At 47.0% G+C, this 15062-nt stretch overlaps 1 protein-coding gene across 4 annotated transcripts in view; it reads left to right on the top strand.

The window, feature by feature from the left end:
• The window catches only part of ASXL2 (ASXL transcriptional regulator 2), a 128151-nt gene that overhangs the window by 51084 nt on the left and 62005 nt on the right, over positions 1 to 15062 (top strand). For 3 of the 4 annotated variants that reach the window (XR_008576272.1, XR_008576274.1, XM_054819364.1), the window contains one exon: positions 3915 to 4071. Coding sequence is in view for 1 of the 4 variants with exons in the window: in XM_054819364.1 (XP_054675339.1) it covers positions 3915 to 4071 (157 nt within the window). In the remaining 3 variants the exon portion in view is untranslated. Of the gene's footprint in view, positions 1 to 3914; positions 4072 to 13021; positions 13195 to 15062 lie in introns of those variants that run through there. The other variant, XR_008576273.1, reaches the window with a different exon arrangement.

Below are 15062 nucleotides of genomic sequence, written 5' to 3'. Positions count from 1 at the left end.
GCAGTGTATCTTTGGCAGCAGCAAGCAGGATGGATGGCGGGGGCGTACGACTTCGGCCACGCTCGTGCTTGACAGTAACGATCCAAAGGGCAAACTGAATCCCAAAAGGACTGTTTCAGCGGGCTAAAGGTACCAGCCAAGCTTTGCATGGGGAGGGGGAAGCAAAGAGTAACAGTTAATCTCCTTAAAAACGATTAGATGCTCCGGGCTTGCTCTGCTGCTGAAGGGACGTGTAACACCCCAAATCAGCCAGCGGTGAGCTCTAAATCTCGAGGCGAGCTGCATTTGCCCTAGTGAGGATGTGTCGGTCGCTTCTCGTACAGTCTGAGCAGTCTGCTGGTCCCCTGGGGAAAATGAACTCCGGGTCCTCCTAAATACTACAGAATAAACCAAATTACCACCACCTTTAAATACCTGTAGCAAAAGCGCTGACTTTCTGGTAACTCCTGGTATTTGAGTTTCTTGTAATGTGGCACTTTTCATGGTTTGCGAAGGCTGCGTGTGCAGGGTGAGCTTTGGGGGGTGATTTTGTTTCGTTCCCCCACTTGGATCCTTCCCCTCAACCTTCCTTTATAAGCTTTGCATCATCCCTCAGCTACCCCCCCCAACATCCCAAATCCTCATTTTCCTCTGTTTGCCCACGGTATTACCGAGTTTGTGCTGGCCCTCTCCAAAGCCATCTGGAGGGTCTGGTGGCCCATCAGCGGCTGGAGCCTCTTGGTCCTCGGCGTTGTCTCTGGTACCCCCTGCTCATCCAGTTTGTATCTCCGTAAATTTTTATTTATTGCTTCCCCCTGCGCTTTGCATTGAAAAGACCCGTGACTGGATAACGTTAGCGAAGCCGACACTCTCACCTTCCATGTACGCTTGTAGGATTCAGACTGAAAATTGCTGTGCTGACGCTGAGAAGCTGGGGTCATTTTGGCAGGAGGTTGAGAGACCAAAGATCAAAGAAGTAAAAAGCAAAATAAAAAGATCTAAACAAAACCGCTGTGTGAGGCACGCACACGTTGTGTATATTTGTCTTAGACTTCTTTTGCTTCTGGATGCCCTTGTTTCTCTTGGATTCCGCTGCATTGCTGCCATCGAGGTGGGAATGCTGGGGGTCCCTTTGCCCAAGGAGGGACATGGAGCGGCTGCAGATGCTCCCTGTCCCCCTCCTCCAGCCGTGCTTGCTCTCGGTGCAGCATGTGAGCTCCCCGTCCCGTGGCCCAGCAGTGACCACCCAGCCCCTGCTTGCATTTTGGTTTTGCCTTTATGCCGGCTATCACCAGCCGTGCCGAGTCGCTGCGTTATTTGGAAGTCCCATACATCGGTTCACTGACCTTCATGTTGACCCAACTGTGGTTTTACGCTTGATGATTTCCAGGTGTGTTTCTGCCTGCCATCTTCAAGTTTGCTGGTCCCACATTCATTGCTAATGTTGAGTACAAAATAGCGCCTGTCCCTGTTTGGATGATCGTGTTGTAGTTCTGCCCGTGTGCATTTATTTACCTGTGAATGTTTCCATGCTGTGCAGTGGATTTGCTGTTCACCAGTCTGGAGGAATATTTTAACCTGGTGTTTGGAGAAGTCTGACTAGTTCAGCTTTTACCACAGATACTAAAACCAGTGCACGCCATTGTACCAGATGCATTTACAGGACTGATAGCAAGAGACCAAATTTTATTTGATTATTGAGTACGGTTCGCTAAAAGGAGTAAGTTCACTTATTGAAAGAAGAACAAGCATGGCGTAGAGAAGACGGTTCTGCAGTTGAGAGTTCACTTCTGCTTCGAAAGCAGAACTTGCAGTAGGGTGAGCTGCAGGTGCGTGCAGGCGTTGAGGAGATCCGATACTGACATCTTGCCTGGAGATTTCGCGAGAAGGTGGGATCCAGAGTGCAGACTGGATGCCTCACCTGGCGGAGACCTTTCACTGGTAAGAGGAGGCCCAGCTGGAAGGAGAGCCATTGCACTGCACGGGCTTTGTGAGCTAGTGGGGCTGCTGTCTGCAGAAGCAAGGGGCGGTGGAATCGCAGGGTGGTGGTGGTGGGAAGGGACCTCTGAGATGGTCTGGTCCAACTCAGTGTTTAATGCAGGCTCAACTAGAGCATGGAGCTCAGCACCGTGTTCAGCCATGGTCTAGTTTTGAGTTCCTACAAGGATGGAGACTCCCTGCTTCTCTGGGAACCTGTTCCAGTGTTTCATCGTTCTTGCAGTAAAGAAGTTTTTCCTTGCGTGGAAGTGGAATTATGCATTTTGGTTTGTGCCTGTTGCCTCTTTGCCTTTCTCTGGGCACCACTGAGAAGACTCTGGCTCCCTCACCTTTGCCCCCTCCCACCCGAAATGCCAAGTCAGAAAAAGCCGAGAAATCCAGGTTTTCCAGCTGCTCGCGTGTTCCTCCTGACCTGGCAGGAGGTGAAGACACCCTGTGCCGAGGCTTCCTCTTCTCTCGGCAGAAGACTTTGAAAGAGATGTCTTGAAAAAACTGAAATAGATAAATGTGTAATTGCTGCATCCCAGGTGACCAAATTATCTTTCCAAAGGTTAAGCTATAAAGGAGGTTTAATGAAGGAAGTGTCAGCATTAGGAACGCGCAAGCTTTGTCAACTTTGGTGACATTTGATATAAAGATCTTTTTTCCCTGCTCTTGGTGATATCTTCTCTTCTACTGTGGTTTACAAGTAACTTTTAATGTGCAGTTAAAGAACTTCATTTCTGAAGTGCAGGATTGAGTATCTGAACCTTTTAGTCCATCTTGCTGATGAAGTCTAGAATTAATTAAATTGATACTACTAGTGTTGTTTTAAGTACTTTTTGGCCTTATGTGTGGAAATTAGTCATAGCTCTAACTTCAGAGAAAGGACAAGAAATCAGTTGTCTCCAGTTAAAGGGAGAGGTGCTTAAATTTGCTTTTCCCAGTGGCTGTTAGCAGAAGGATTTTTTGCTGTCTGATGCACGCAGACCTGTTCGTTTGGCCAGCTGTTACGACCACTGTCCCGTTTGCCTTGTACAGTAAACACGTAAAGCTTTGGTTACATTACTACCGAGGAATTTGGGACGATAGCATAATTTCAGATATATCGTTTGACTTGGCCGAGGTGATGGGACAGACGTGGAGCAGCGGGGATGAGGGTGGCCGGTGGGATGAGCTGGTGCCTCCGGCCACTGTCCTGCTCTTCTTGGCTCAGCGCCTCTGCGTGGTTTTGGGTGGTTGGACAGTGGTGACGTTAACAACCACCGCTGAAGACCTCAGCAGCAGAAAACAGTTTGTTGTCACTAATTAGCACTAATTTCCACTGCAGGTTTAAATCTGAATCTGGCAGGATAATCACTAGAGGGCACTCTGGGTTTAGGTGTGGGCAGGGTGAAAACCGCTGCTGGTTCTCTCTGCTGGCTGACACCAACCTAAAACCACGTAGGGGAACGCACGTCAGCCCACCGCCGCAGACGTTTCACCGCACAGAAACACCTGCCAGGTCTGCTTTTGCAAGGCCAGGGGCTGCTGAGGACCTGGTGGGTGAATAACATTACCTGGGACGGGAGGACACTGAGCCATCAAACTGTTCCTCTTCTGTTACAGAGTTCAAAAATTGAGTGGATTTTTGTAAAGTGAGAGTGTATTGGAGTCAGCGATTAGGGATGGAGAAGGCAGCTACAGCGGGTGCATAAGAAGGGCATGCCGGCGAAGCGATGACAAGGGCGGTGTAAAAGATGTGCCCAGCTGGGGTTGTGTTAAATATTTTACATGGACTTGTGGAGTGTTTGAGGCCAGCAGCTAAGCAGTGCTGACATTACTCTGCAGCATGTAGAAAAAAAAAAAATCCACAATCAGTGCTTGGTAAACAAAGAAAACCACTACTTGTAAGAATTTTGTTAATTGGGAGAATTTGCTGTGGAGTGGGTAACTTTATGGTTTTTTTCCGGTTGCAGAAGGATGTTCCAGACGGGCTGAAGGAGCTCTCTGATGGCTCAGAGGAGAGCAGCGATGCCCAGTCCGACTCTCAGAGCTCTGAGAACAGCAGCAGCAGCAGCAGCAGTGACGGGTGCAGTAACAAAGATGGGAAGAAAAGCAGATGGAAAAGAAAAGGTAATTCTCCTCTTCAGGAGTGATGATTTTAACACGGTCCGTGGCTGTGGAGGACTTGGAGGTTTTTTCCCATCACATCTGTTGCCTTATAAAGACAGGCTGTTAGAGTGGCCTAAAATCCGCTGTTACCATTTGTGCTTACGGACTGAACTCATGACACAAGTGCTGATTTATGGCTGTGGGAACCTGTAATTAAGTGTATTCAAGGCCTTGACACAAGGCGTAGACCAACATACTGTGCTTCCCACCCAGGAACAGTCAATCTGCTTCTTCCAGGCTTTCTCTGCCACTCCCCAGCTTTCCCGAGAAGATCGCACCTTTTACTTCTGGCCTCTTGTGATGCTTTTGGATGCAGCGTTGACTAGGAATGAGCGTAGAACCTCTGAGGTTAAAGCCCATTACGTGAACCCGCAGGGCTTGGGGTTGAGCCACTGCGCTCTTTTCTTCTGTCCTGTTTTGGACTCCTTTCCCTCATAAACCAGGCAATATTTAGGTATTCAAGAGTGTTGTATATAAAATCATTTACAACCTTAGCTAATACAGTAAAGTGCTGGGTTTTGCTCCACTGCTGTATCTGGGCGATTGCTGAAGTGGGATGGCTCAGCGATGTTTCCAGGATATCCAGGTTCTGGAGTTTCTAGAGAAGTAGTGCAAGAGTATCGAGCAGAGGAAACAGTGGATTTCGCTCTGGTTTGACTCCTGATGTCTTTGCCACTGAGGAGGCAGTGTATCGTGTTAGATACTCCATAGCTTGCTGTCGTACTGTTTTGAGAGCAGTGGAAATCAGCACCTCTCAGCCAATCCATTATAACATTTACATCCTGAATTAGTAATAAACTGCAGTTCCCGTCTTGCCCGCCTTACTTTCAGCACCCATTCATTTGACCATTGGTGTCTGAACTTTCTTTCCTCTTTCAAAATTCTGCTCAGATACCTGCTCGTCTGCTTAGACGCTACGAGCCGAATTAATGAAAAAACCACCCCTAATAAAATGTGAGGATGCAACATACATTTTTCTCTGAGCTGGGGAGAGTCTGTTCACTGTAGTGTTGTTATTCTCTATTTTAAAAATAAGTTTGCTTCGTAACTCACAGCTTTAAAGAGGCGTGAAGTCTTCCCTTTAGGCAGAGGCAGCAGGCTGCAGCTCTGGATGTTCCTGGAGAGCTGTTGGTGCTGCTGCTGTAACTTTACCTTCAATCCCGTCTTTTCTGCTCAGTTGTGCACAGAATTTCTTGGCTGAAATGAAACGTTATTTAAAACATTTCCAATGCAATAGGATACCTGAGTGGAAGCACGCGAGAGGTTCTCTGAAGTAGTTGAAGACTTGCAATACCCGGTGGGGTCTGCCGGAACCCTCCATCGGCAGGAGGGTTTGCAGCGAGGACTCGATGGATGAGACCAGCTCTTGCTGTATGGGTGCGGGAGGCTCACGTGGACCAGACCCCGCCTGGGGCTTCCCCTGGAGTCACAATGCACACCACAAAAATTGAAGCGTTACGTAGAATTTTAAGCATTTAAAGCACCCTGAAAGTACAAAATGTTAAAAAAACTTAGAAGTAAGACTTGACTCCAAATTCATCCTTTGAAAGGAAAGCGATAGTCTGGCTAAAATGTTTTCATTTTTAACAAGTCCTCTCAAAATATTTGGTCAATAAGGGTTTTTTTGGCTACTCTGTCTATACCTCCAATGTTATATTATGTAAAAGCCTGCAAGGAAACTTATGTGTCTTTTAGAGAGATTTTTATGTAGAAATACATGTATATTTTATAGAAAAGCTTTATATACCACATTACCAAATGGCTGAAAAAGCAGGAGGATGTGTGGTTTAGGAACCCAGGTGAGGACGGGAACTCTTACCCTGAAACGGCTGGCCAAAGGTACCCGACCCTCAAAAGCAGACGTCTGCAGATAGTGGTTTCGGTACGAATACAGAAAGGGAATTTTGCTCCTCTCTGTTGCCCGGTACTGGTGATTGTCCTTAGGAGTGGCATTTTGACCTTTAGCGTAAAGGTCATATTTTCATAGGTTTTACTGCACTGAAAGTCATGAACTTCCAGTGATTAGTAAATTAGAGATGGTTGGTAAATTAGAAAGTAATTCTGGTCAGTAGTGTTATGGAGTGGTGTCCTTCTGTTCAAATGCCCTTCCTCGAGGATCACGTTCCTTTGTGCGAGCAACTCTTAATTACTAATGAACGTGAGCACCTCTTAATTACTAATGAACGTATCGCTTAGTGCCACGCCAAGGCGTTCCCAGGTTGTGTGAGGAAATGGCTTTCCCCCTAAGCTTCTCTTTAAGACACCAGTGAAAAACAACGTGCTTGTTTGCTGAAGCGGGGGCGGCTTTTCTGTGCAGTGACTTTTTGGAGCTGCTTCTGGACTGAGAGGTTCAGCAGAGCCTTTGGCTGCCTGGATTTCACCCGTTCCGGCAGAGTACGACAGGAGTGACAACTGAAGCATGTATTTTCTGTATTTACAACTCAGATTAAATCTCACAAGCTGGCTGGCAGCATACTGTGTCTATAGGCAAATCTTTCCGAGTCTGCGCGTGCCACCGACTGCTGCCTGGGACGCACGTCCCTTACGTCGGCCGCTGCGGGGTCTCTGCTGAACAGCAAGCAGAGCTGCTCTGCCTCGCCGGGCGTTCTTATTGCCTCCATGCTTCATTTCTTACAGGTATTTCAGACCGAGTAGCTGTGGAGGATCTTTGAGGCAGCCTGGTGCCAGGGTACATACGGTGCCTTCTTGTTTTACCCTCCCAGGCACTAAACTCTCCTGTCCCCTATAGCTTTCACCTCTGCTGCTGCTGGCAGAGTTGCGAGGTGGGATTTCAGCAGCCTGGTTGTCCGTAAGCAGAGGAGAGGATTGCTCATCTCACTACCTGCCGGCGTGCCACGTTTTAGCTGTCGGGGCAAGGCATAACGAGAAATAAATCACCCTTGGGACACACAGAGCCGTAGGCTGTACTCAGTCTGCAATCCTGCAACGGCACGGACAGGCAGGACGAGTTCTCCCAAAGCGAAACGTACCTTTATACCGGGGAGCGGGTCAAACGCAGGGGTACCCGATACGGCGGAGCACGTCGGCAGATGGTTCTTGGGTGGGGAAAGTCAGAGCGTGCCTGTAACAAATAAACCAAGCGGTTGCGCTCAGTGCTGCGGAGTTGCTGCCAGCGGGCAGGAGGACGTTACCCTCACTTCATCGGAGGTCGTCCGCAGCGGCACAGCTCGGATCCACCGTTGGCTGTCGTGCTTCATGGTAGGATCACAAAATGGGTGGTTAAAATACGCTTCTCCATGTCGCGCGGGGAAGATAAAGCACTGCGTCTGGGTGTGTTTAGGTCGCAGAGGCCAGTTGCCAAAGGTGACAAACATGAATTTCACACTTCAGAACATAAATCAACCATCAGGTGCTTTGCACTGACCATTCTCTAGTATAACGAACATTTTTCTTAATGTACTAACGCACCGTAACTGCGTGTCCTGCTCCAAGCCGCCTTCTCCAGACAAGGTGCCGTGTTTGCACCCTTGGGGAGGTGCGGGATGAGAGGTGTGTAATGACTTACACCTCCTCAACGTCGCTTGAGTGATGCGCTGAGCATTTCTGTTACTTCTCTTACGAGTAACGTGCTGAGCTGACCAAGGGGGAAGGAATACAGGATTTATGTGAATGCTGGTTATTAGAGCAGAGATGAAACCTCCTTACTTGCAGTCAATTTTCGTCGCTTTTCCGTATTAAAAGGAAGTGCTTTCTGATAAATACTAAGTGGTAGAGGCTGTCCTGAGCAAGAAAAATATGATGGACAGTAAGACATGTTTGTACTGTACCGTGTACCATGTTGCTTTTCTTTTCAGCATTACATTGATTTTTCTTTTTTATTTTCCTGGGGGCTACCGAGACCATCTAGAAGATGACAAAATAAATATTCTGGGTTGGTAAGTAGCAGAGCAGGGTGTGCCTCACATCTTAGAGCGAACCTGACTTCATTACTGGCCATGACACTGCTCTTAGTTCAGCCGCATGAATGGCTTCAAGAGCTGCAGCCGTGACTGTGTGGAAAATAGGGCTGCTTTTCTAAAGAGAGCAATTAACGGAGACCTGTTCCAGAGCAATACAGCCTCTGTGCACCCGCCAGCCGTGCCCCGCACTCGGGCGCAGCAGGTCCCACGGCACTGGGAACAAGGCGATGTAGCCGGAGACCCGCAGGAGAATTAGCGCCAGGCTTTGGGACGGCAGAGCCAGGACCGACAGGCCGTCGTGGTTATCCTTATTTCGTTTTCTGAATCTTTTTCAGTTATAGTGTATCTTTTCTGAGGTCGGTGGGTGGAAATGCCCTTAGGCTTAGAAACATACGTTCTGTGAATGCACAGGATGATGTCTGTCCTCTCTTTGATTTTGTTTTCTAACAACTCTTAACGTTCTTTTGCGTGTTCCTTCCCATCACATTCTGTAAGCCTTCGCTTTTTGTGAGCGTTGATGAGCACTGAGTTGATGTTTTTGTCTGTGTACCTCTGGGATCCTTTTCCTGAGCAGCAATAGGTATTTCAGAGTGTTCTTCCCTTTGGGCATTACGTTCGTGAGGTCCTTTTGCAGTTCTTTGCAGTCTGCTTTAATCTGTTGTTATGCAGAAGAACTTCTTATGCCCACAAGCTGTGTCTCATCGTGGATCACGTATGTTGGGTGGTGTGGGTGGTAGCACACTTCCTTGCACACCCCACCGGTACCCCGCGCCACGGGGAAACCTAGCTGGTTCTGTCTTCTGTTAAACCGAATGAGTTCTTAATCTGTGGGATGTAAAGATCTGCAAGACTGAAGGCAGACTCCTTTACTGTGCTCCAACACCAGACAAGTTCATGTCTGAACCTTGAGTCATATTTGGTACGTGATGAGCGCTTTCTCTGGGAGTCTGTTATGGTTTATTTAAATGATGTCTTTGCCACTGGCATGTGTTTTACTCTTTCAGATGCTCTTTTTAATTTCTTTTTAACTTGTTTCTGTGTTTCAGTGTGGTTCTCCTTTTTATGAAGTTGAGTATTGCTGTGACACCGTTTTTCAGAAATTTCGTGCAAGAATAAAATTTTCTGGCCTATATTGCACAAAAGAACATTCAAAGACGCAATTAAGTTACCTGGTACTTTGCTCTTTAAAATGTTTTGATTTGGGGGCATGGTTTTTTTAAGCAATTTGAGTAACACTGAAGTTATAAGTATATTGTACTGTTATATTATAAGAGGAGCTGAGGAACCTTTTGCTTTTATGGGGTGTTGTAGGACAAGGACTGTCCTACTGAAATCTGCGCTCGTGGATTCTGACGCGACCTTCGGGTGTGTGTGAATATTGAGATTGTGCTTTGTGGTGGGGAGGACAGAAATACCGACATACGCTTCTCTGTGTAGATCCTAGCTAAACGAGCTGCTCTCATCTAATATACAGTCCCTCGTTTCTCGTAACCTGTGGATGGCTGGTTTTGCACTATGCACGTGCAGAGCTTGGGTTTTGGTGTGGAATATTAGCTGAATTTCACCAGGAAAAGGTCCATTCCTGCCAGTTCTGGGCGCCCCTCCTCTCGTGGGTCGGAGCCCAGCGGGACTGGGGCGAGCCTGCTGCAGTGGGCGGGAGGGTCCGTGGGGGGGAGCGGAGGTGCAGGCAGGAGCGCCCGGTGCACCCAGCACAGCTGGCAGTGCCCCCCATAGCCGTGGAGGTCAGCTCGGTTCAAGAAACGTGTGCTGCTGGTACTTGTCTTTTCTGATTAACTCCCTCTCATGGCAAAAGAAGAAAATGGGCTTGTGCGGCGTGGCTGTGTGTTATCCCACTGCACGGGGCAAGTTCACCCAGACCGGCACATTTGGCCCGTTCGGGGCCCGTTGATGCTGCTGTGTCAGTGATTCGCTGTAGGAAGGGAGCAACTGCACCGGGGACTTTCCCCAAGGGCTTTCTGCTGTGCTAGCCATTTCTGGAGTTTTTGTTTTGCAGTGTATGTTTCCTTTCTCTGTTATTCTCCCTTTCCTCTTTCTCGTCGTGCTCCGTGGGCCGTGAGGCTGGAGAGCCGCGGTGCTGTGCCGCTTTGTCTGTCCCCGGGTGCCAGCTCTGCCACCCCGCTCGCTGGGAGGCTTCACAGCTCCCCGGGGACTCCTGCACTGCTGCTCACCCATCAGCATGTCATTTTGGTCTCCAAGAAGATAGCAATTTATTTCTTTTTTTTTTTTAAGCTAGATAGTTTAGGCTTGCTGCCACTCACATGCCCGTCAAGCTCCAGTACTTCGAAGCATGTCTGACGAGCACCTCTCCAAAAGCAAAAATCCTCCAGAAGAAGCAGCAGGAATGTCTTCTCAATCTCTCTGGGTTTTTTTCCCCTACAACGTAGGTTTTCTTCAGAGATTTAAAGTGAAAGCACAAAAGCTGAAAGACTTAGGGATGTTTGGTGCACTCAAATAAATAAATGCCATCAGATGCCTGATGTTCATTTTGAATAAACGGTATCCTGACCGCTTGGTGTGAGACGCTTGTTGGATGTCACAGGTCTGTGTCAGTCCACGTGTTTCATGAGGGATTTCAGAAATACATAATGAAGGACATTAACAAAAGAGTGTCTTGAAAAAAAGAAGCTACACTAACCTTCCAAAAAAAACCCCTACAAATTCACGGTGCCGTTTTCCCTTCCAGGGTGTGACTACGGAAGGGGAGGTGTGGGCAGAGTCAAGGCTCCCGTGTTAACGGCGGAATTTGAGGCTTTTGTAGCACAGCTTGGTGACAGGAGGCTGCTGTAGGGAAACGCTTCCTGAAGGATGCTTAATGGCAACAGATTTAAATTGGTGTCTGGATTGATTCCTCCTTTCTCGGGAAGCTTGTTTGATATGTGGTGCAGCTGGGACATGCAGTGGAGGAGCTATGAAGGCACCTGAAGTGCGGGAGAGCGCCTCGTTAGGGATTCTCGTAAAAGCCATCCCTGAGCAGCAGCCTGCTCATTTGCTTTGGGAAATTAAACGCGGCTGAACGTGAGGCTGATCGTATCATCTTCTGTTGCGAGCTACAGAAACCCACGTGCTTCCACCAGGCTGGTCACATAGTGTGTCCAGAGTTGAGCGCACCTATGATATTATCTTTTTTTAGGTTTGGAAACAAGGCTTGGCTCTTCATTTTGGTCTGGTTTTGAACTGTAGCTTTTAAAACTAATTTCATCCAAACTTAAATGAGTAGCTGAAGGGGTTACAAAGATCATTACGTACCTGCTTTTCACAGCAGTCAGTGGCCGGGAAGGGAGAAGAGGCACCGTGGCCTCTCCAACCGTGCGAAAGGCCGTAGCTTGAACTGGTGCTTTAGAAATGAAATGGGGGAGAATACATGAGGGCCATGCAGCCGCCGCAGCGCAGGAGAAGCTTCTGAAGCTCGCCTCTTTGCAGATATTCAGATCAATCGCTGCCAGGACATAAATGGACAGCAAATTGGACTTTGCTAGTTCTAGGTCTTGTTACTTAATTTTGCTGTGATAGCTCTCAGCATTCTGTCACTAAATAAGATGCCCGGTTTATCTTCCCAGCTGTTTCTTGGCTAACGTAACTTTGCACCAAAATTAAATGATCCCAACCTGTTTAATGAGATAAAATAAGGTACTACAACCATAAATGGTTAAAAACATCTATGCATGAAACATTTTAAAATTCTAATATTTGTAAGGCATCTTTCTTAGGCCACACGCTATAACTCACTTGTTTCAGAGACAGTAATTTCCAGTAAGTGGAACCCAGAGTTCCATCAGTTTAAGTGTCTCAAAGTGCAGACCAGTGTACCTGGAGAGCTGACACTGAGACATATATAAAAAAGAGTTGTGCCATCACGTCCACAGGGAAAAAAGTTTTCTTTCATTTTTAGCATTTCATTTACTTTATGCATCTGAAAGGATTCTTTTGGTTTCCTCCAGCAAAACCTGAAGTTTCATAATCTTGCTATATATAAAAACTAACTTGCATTTAATATCCAAGGAGTTTCCGTGAAAAGCATAATGAAAGTAGAAAGTGCAAATGGCTTCAGCTCACTCCCAGCCACAGTTCATCTCCGAGTTCTGCAGTCAGTAGCGTTTGAAAGTGGAAGCGGAGGAACCTGCACTTTGCAGGACCTCCTGGCGATGACAGGTCTGACTTTGAGGGCAAGACATCGTGGTGGTGATGCGGCACCTCTCCTCCCTGCCTTTTGCTGCTGTTTTCTTCTACAAGAGTAGAAGAGTTTCTACTTCAAAATTAGTTTTATTTTTAGTTGATATGCATGTTTGCTCTTCTTTAAAATACCCGGAAAGACATTAAATTCCAATTAGAAGGATTCCTTGAGCATTGAGCTGTGTAGCATCAGCTCTGGAATGCAGCACTCCTACACGGCCACTTCCTGGACTGTCTGTGCCTACATGAAACACAAAAGAGCCTCCTTCCTTGTTAAAATATAAAACCTACTCACTCAAATTCAAGAATAGCCCAAATTTCAGCCAGAAGTGTCTCATGGTGTTGCTTGGCTGCTGGCCACGCTTTCACCTGTGCGATGGTTGAGATGGGGTTGTCAGCGCCCACCGACCCCTTTGGAATTCGACTGATCCCGAGAGTCTCGGTAGTAGGCAGCGCTAGTACCGGGTACAGCTTCTTTTTCTGCAAGGATTGGGGAGGAGCGGTTGCATTGTGAGAATACAGAATTGCAATAAACACCAGTGAAGTGAATGCAGACTGGGGTAGACAGCAAACAGAAGAGCTGTGCTCATATTATTTTGCTTAGAGGCTTTGACTTGAGCTCTTTGAGACTGCAGTTTAGCTTAACATGACATTTTTGCTCATATACATATAAAACAGGAAGCGCATTCAGATAACATCAACAGCCACTTCCTTATATGTACAAAAATAAAGTGCTCTAACAGCAGCAAAACTGACACTTTGATTTTTAGAAAGGAGAGAAACCTTTGTAGACCCACATGGGCATTACACGGGACCAATCAGGAGCACGGGGGAAAAAGTTTAAAAACAAGCCCCATGCGTTACTGCCGCACATCTGTGCGTGAGCAGGAGGAAGCCAGGAGCAGCACTGACTGCGGAGCTTAAGGAGAAGCAGCGAGGTTCATGGAGCAGCTTTGTGCAGTTCCCCTTGAAGGTAAGATGCATTCGGCAGGCAGCCGCGGCAGATTTTCGCTTTGGGGAATGAAGCGGGTGCTTTCCTGGCCGGGGTCCCCCTGTGCCGATCAGAGGTGACACAGACCCCTTTTCTTCGGCCTTGAAGCAGCTACTCGGCTGTCGTCTTTGGAGTTTGATGATAAAAACAAAGCTTTTTTTGGATACAGGACTTGTGGAAGGATACTGCCAAGAATCCTTGGGTTCTGTGTTGTTTTAAATCATCCTGAAACCTCATTCCAGATGCATTTATCACCATTTCGCTATAATATGTTTTGTAGGACAACTTGCAAGTGGTTTGTTGCAATGCGCTCCGTGAACGTGAAATATAGTCGCTCGGTATCATTGTCTGCGTGCACCTCATTTGTACGCCTAGGGTTGCTTCTGAGCTCAAGTTTACTAATAGACTAGTGCTACACTAATATAGCCTGTCCTGATGGTGTCTGGCAGTAAAGTAACTTGGTCTTGTTTCTCTGGTCAGCTGCCAAGCTTCAGTTGACCGGAGAGGAACCGTGATCGGTGCCTACACCTGGCTTTGCAAGCTGCTACAAATAAATAAAAGGCATTTGGTTCCAGTACAGAGCTGCTCAGACTCTCGTGGCTTCTGGCAATGAAAATTGCTGTCAAAATTGGATTTTCCTTTAATTTCTGCCACGTTGCATGTCCCCGGTGTACCCTTTCTAACCCAAGTCATCCTGAAAGAGGAGGATCTTGTTCAGCTTCTGTAAGCGACACCTTCTGTGAGAGCCGTTGAGATTGCAGGTCTCTCCTCCAGCAGAATGCAACCTCAGTTTGCTGTGTTAAAAAGGAAGAAAGGGGAAAACAATCAGGTGGTAAAGTTGGACTTTAAGGGAAAGGGGGAAACAAACTGGGCAAGATTCGATAATCCTTCTCCATTATTGATAATCCTTCTCCAGCCAAACTATCAGCTTGTCTTGCGTTTTTATACAACAGATGTGTACTGATGGGACCCTTGTGGCTCCCAAGCAGTCAGAATTTTTTCCAACCAGATCAAAAAGTGAAAAGTAAATACATTTGGCAAAATTTCAATTACCTAAAGTAGACTAAAATATTTTAGTAAGGTTAAAATAGGATATCACCCTAAACTCTTCTTAAATAGGACAGTGAAAGAAAATATTTGGAGTAAATAAACTTCTACACTACATACAACCAGGAATGAAGTAAGCCACTGTTCTGTACCTGATGTTTTGTGCATTAGCTTTTAGTGTAGAGGAAAACCCTGGGAGTGCGGAGGCAGAGAAACACCAGGTCGCGGTTGGAAGGCGTGACCTGCTTGTACTGTAAGAACTTGGCTGTGACGGTGGCTCTCGGCTCCCTTAAATAACACCCGTGGCCTGATCAGGGCACTGCCTTCAGAAAGCCCTTTGCTGCCGCGCGCCCCTAACAGCTGCCAAAACAACTTTTAAAAAAGAATTCTGTTTGGGTTATGTCATTTTGTTTCTTCCTGCTAAAGATTTGGTAGAAATATCAGCTTTTCTAAATACAGCCAATTCCTGCTTGTGCTCGTGACTCATGAGGAAGCTGTTTCCCGAATATCACATTATGCAATTTACCAAGGAATCTGCAGACACGAAGCCAAAAATGTCCCTTTTTCCTTTATTTAGGTTAGTGTATCTTCTATTTAGGCTACTATATCATAGTGTCCCGATTTTGAGTGAGCTGTAATCTTTCCTAATGGGCTCTACAGCCTCTGAGGGCTTACTCTTGAGCAGTCAAGAGGTTGTGTTTCCATTAGACTTCACAGCAAGCACCGTATTTTTTAAGTTGCGTGAGCAGCAGTCATTAGGCTGTGGTCACAGGCACTTACACATGGCTCTGCATTCAGTAGGC

Source organism: Grus americana, chromosome 3 (assembly GCF_028858705.1).
Source record: "Grus americana isolate bGruAme1 chromosome 3, bGruAme1.mat, whole genome shotgun sequence".
Taxonomy (NCBI): Eukaryota; Metazoa; Chordata; class Aves; order Gruiformes; family Gruidae; genus Grus; species Grus americana.
Note: the sequence above shows the minus strand (reverse complement) of the source record. Positions and strands in the feature narration are given on the sequence as shown.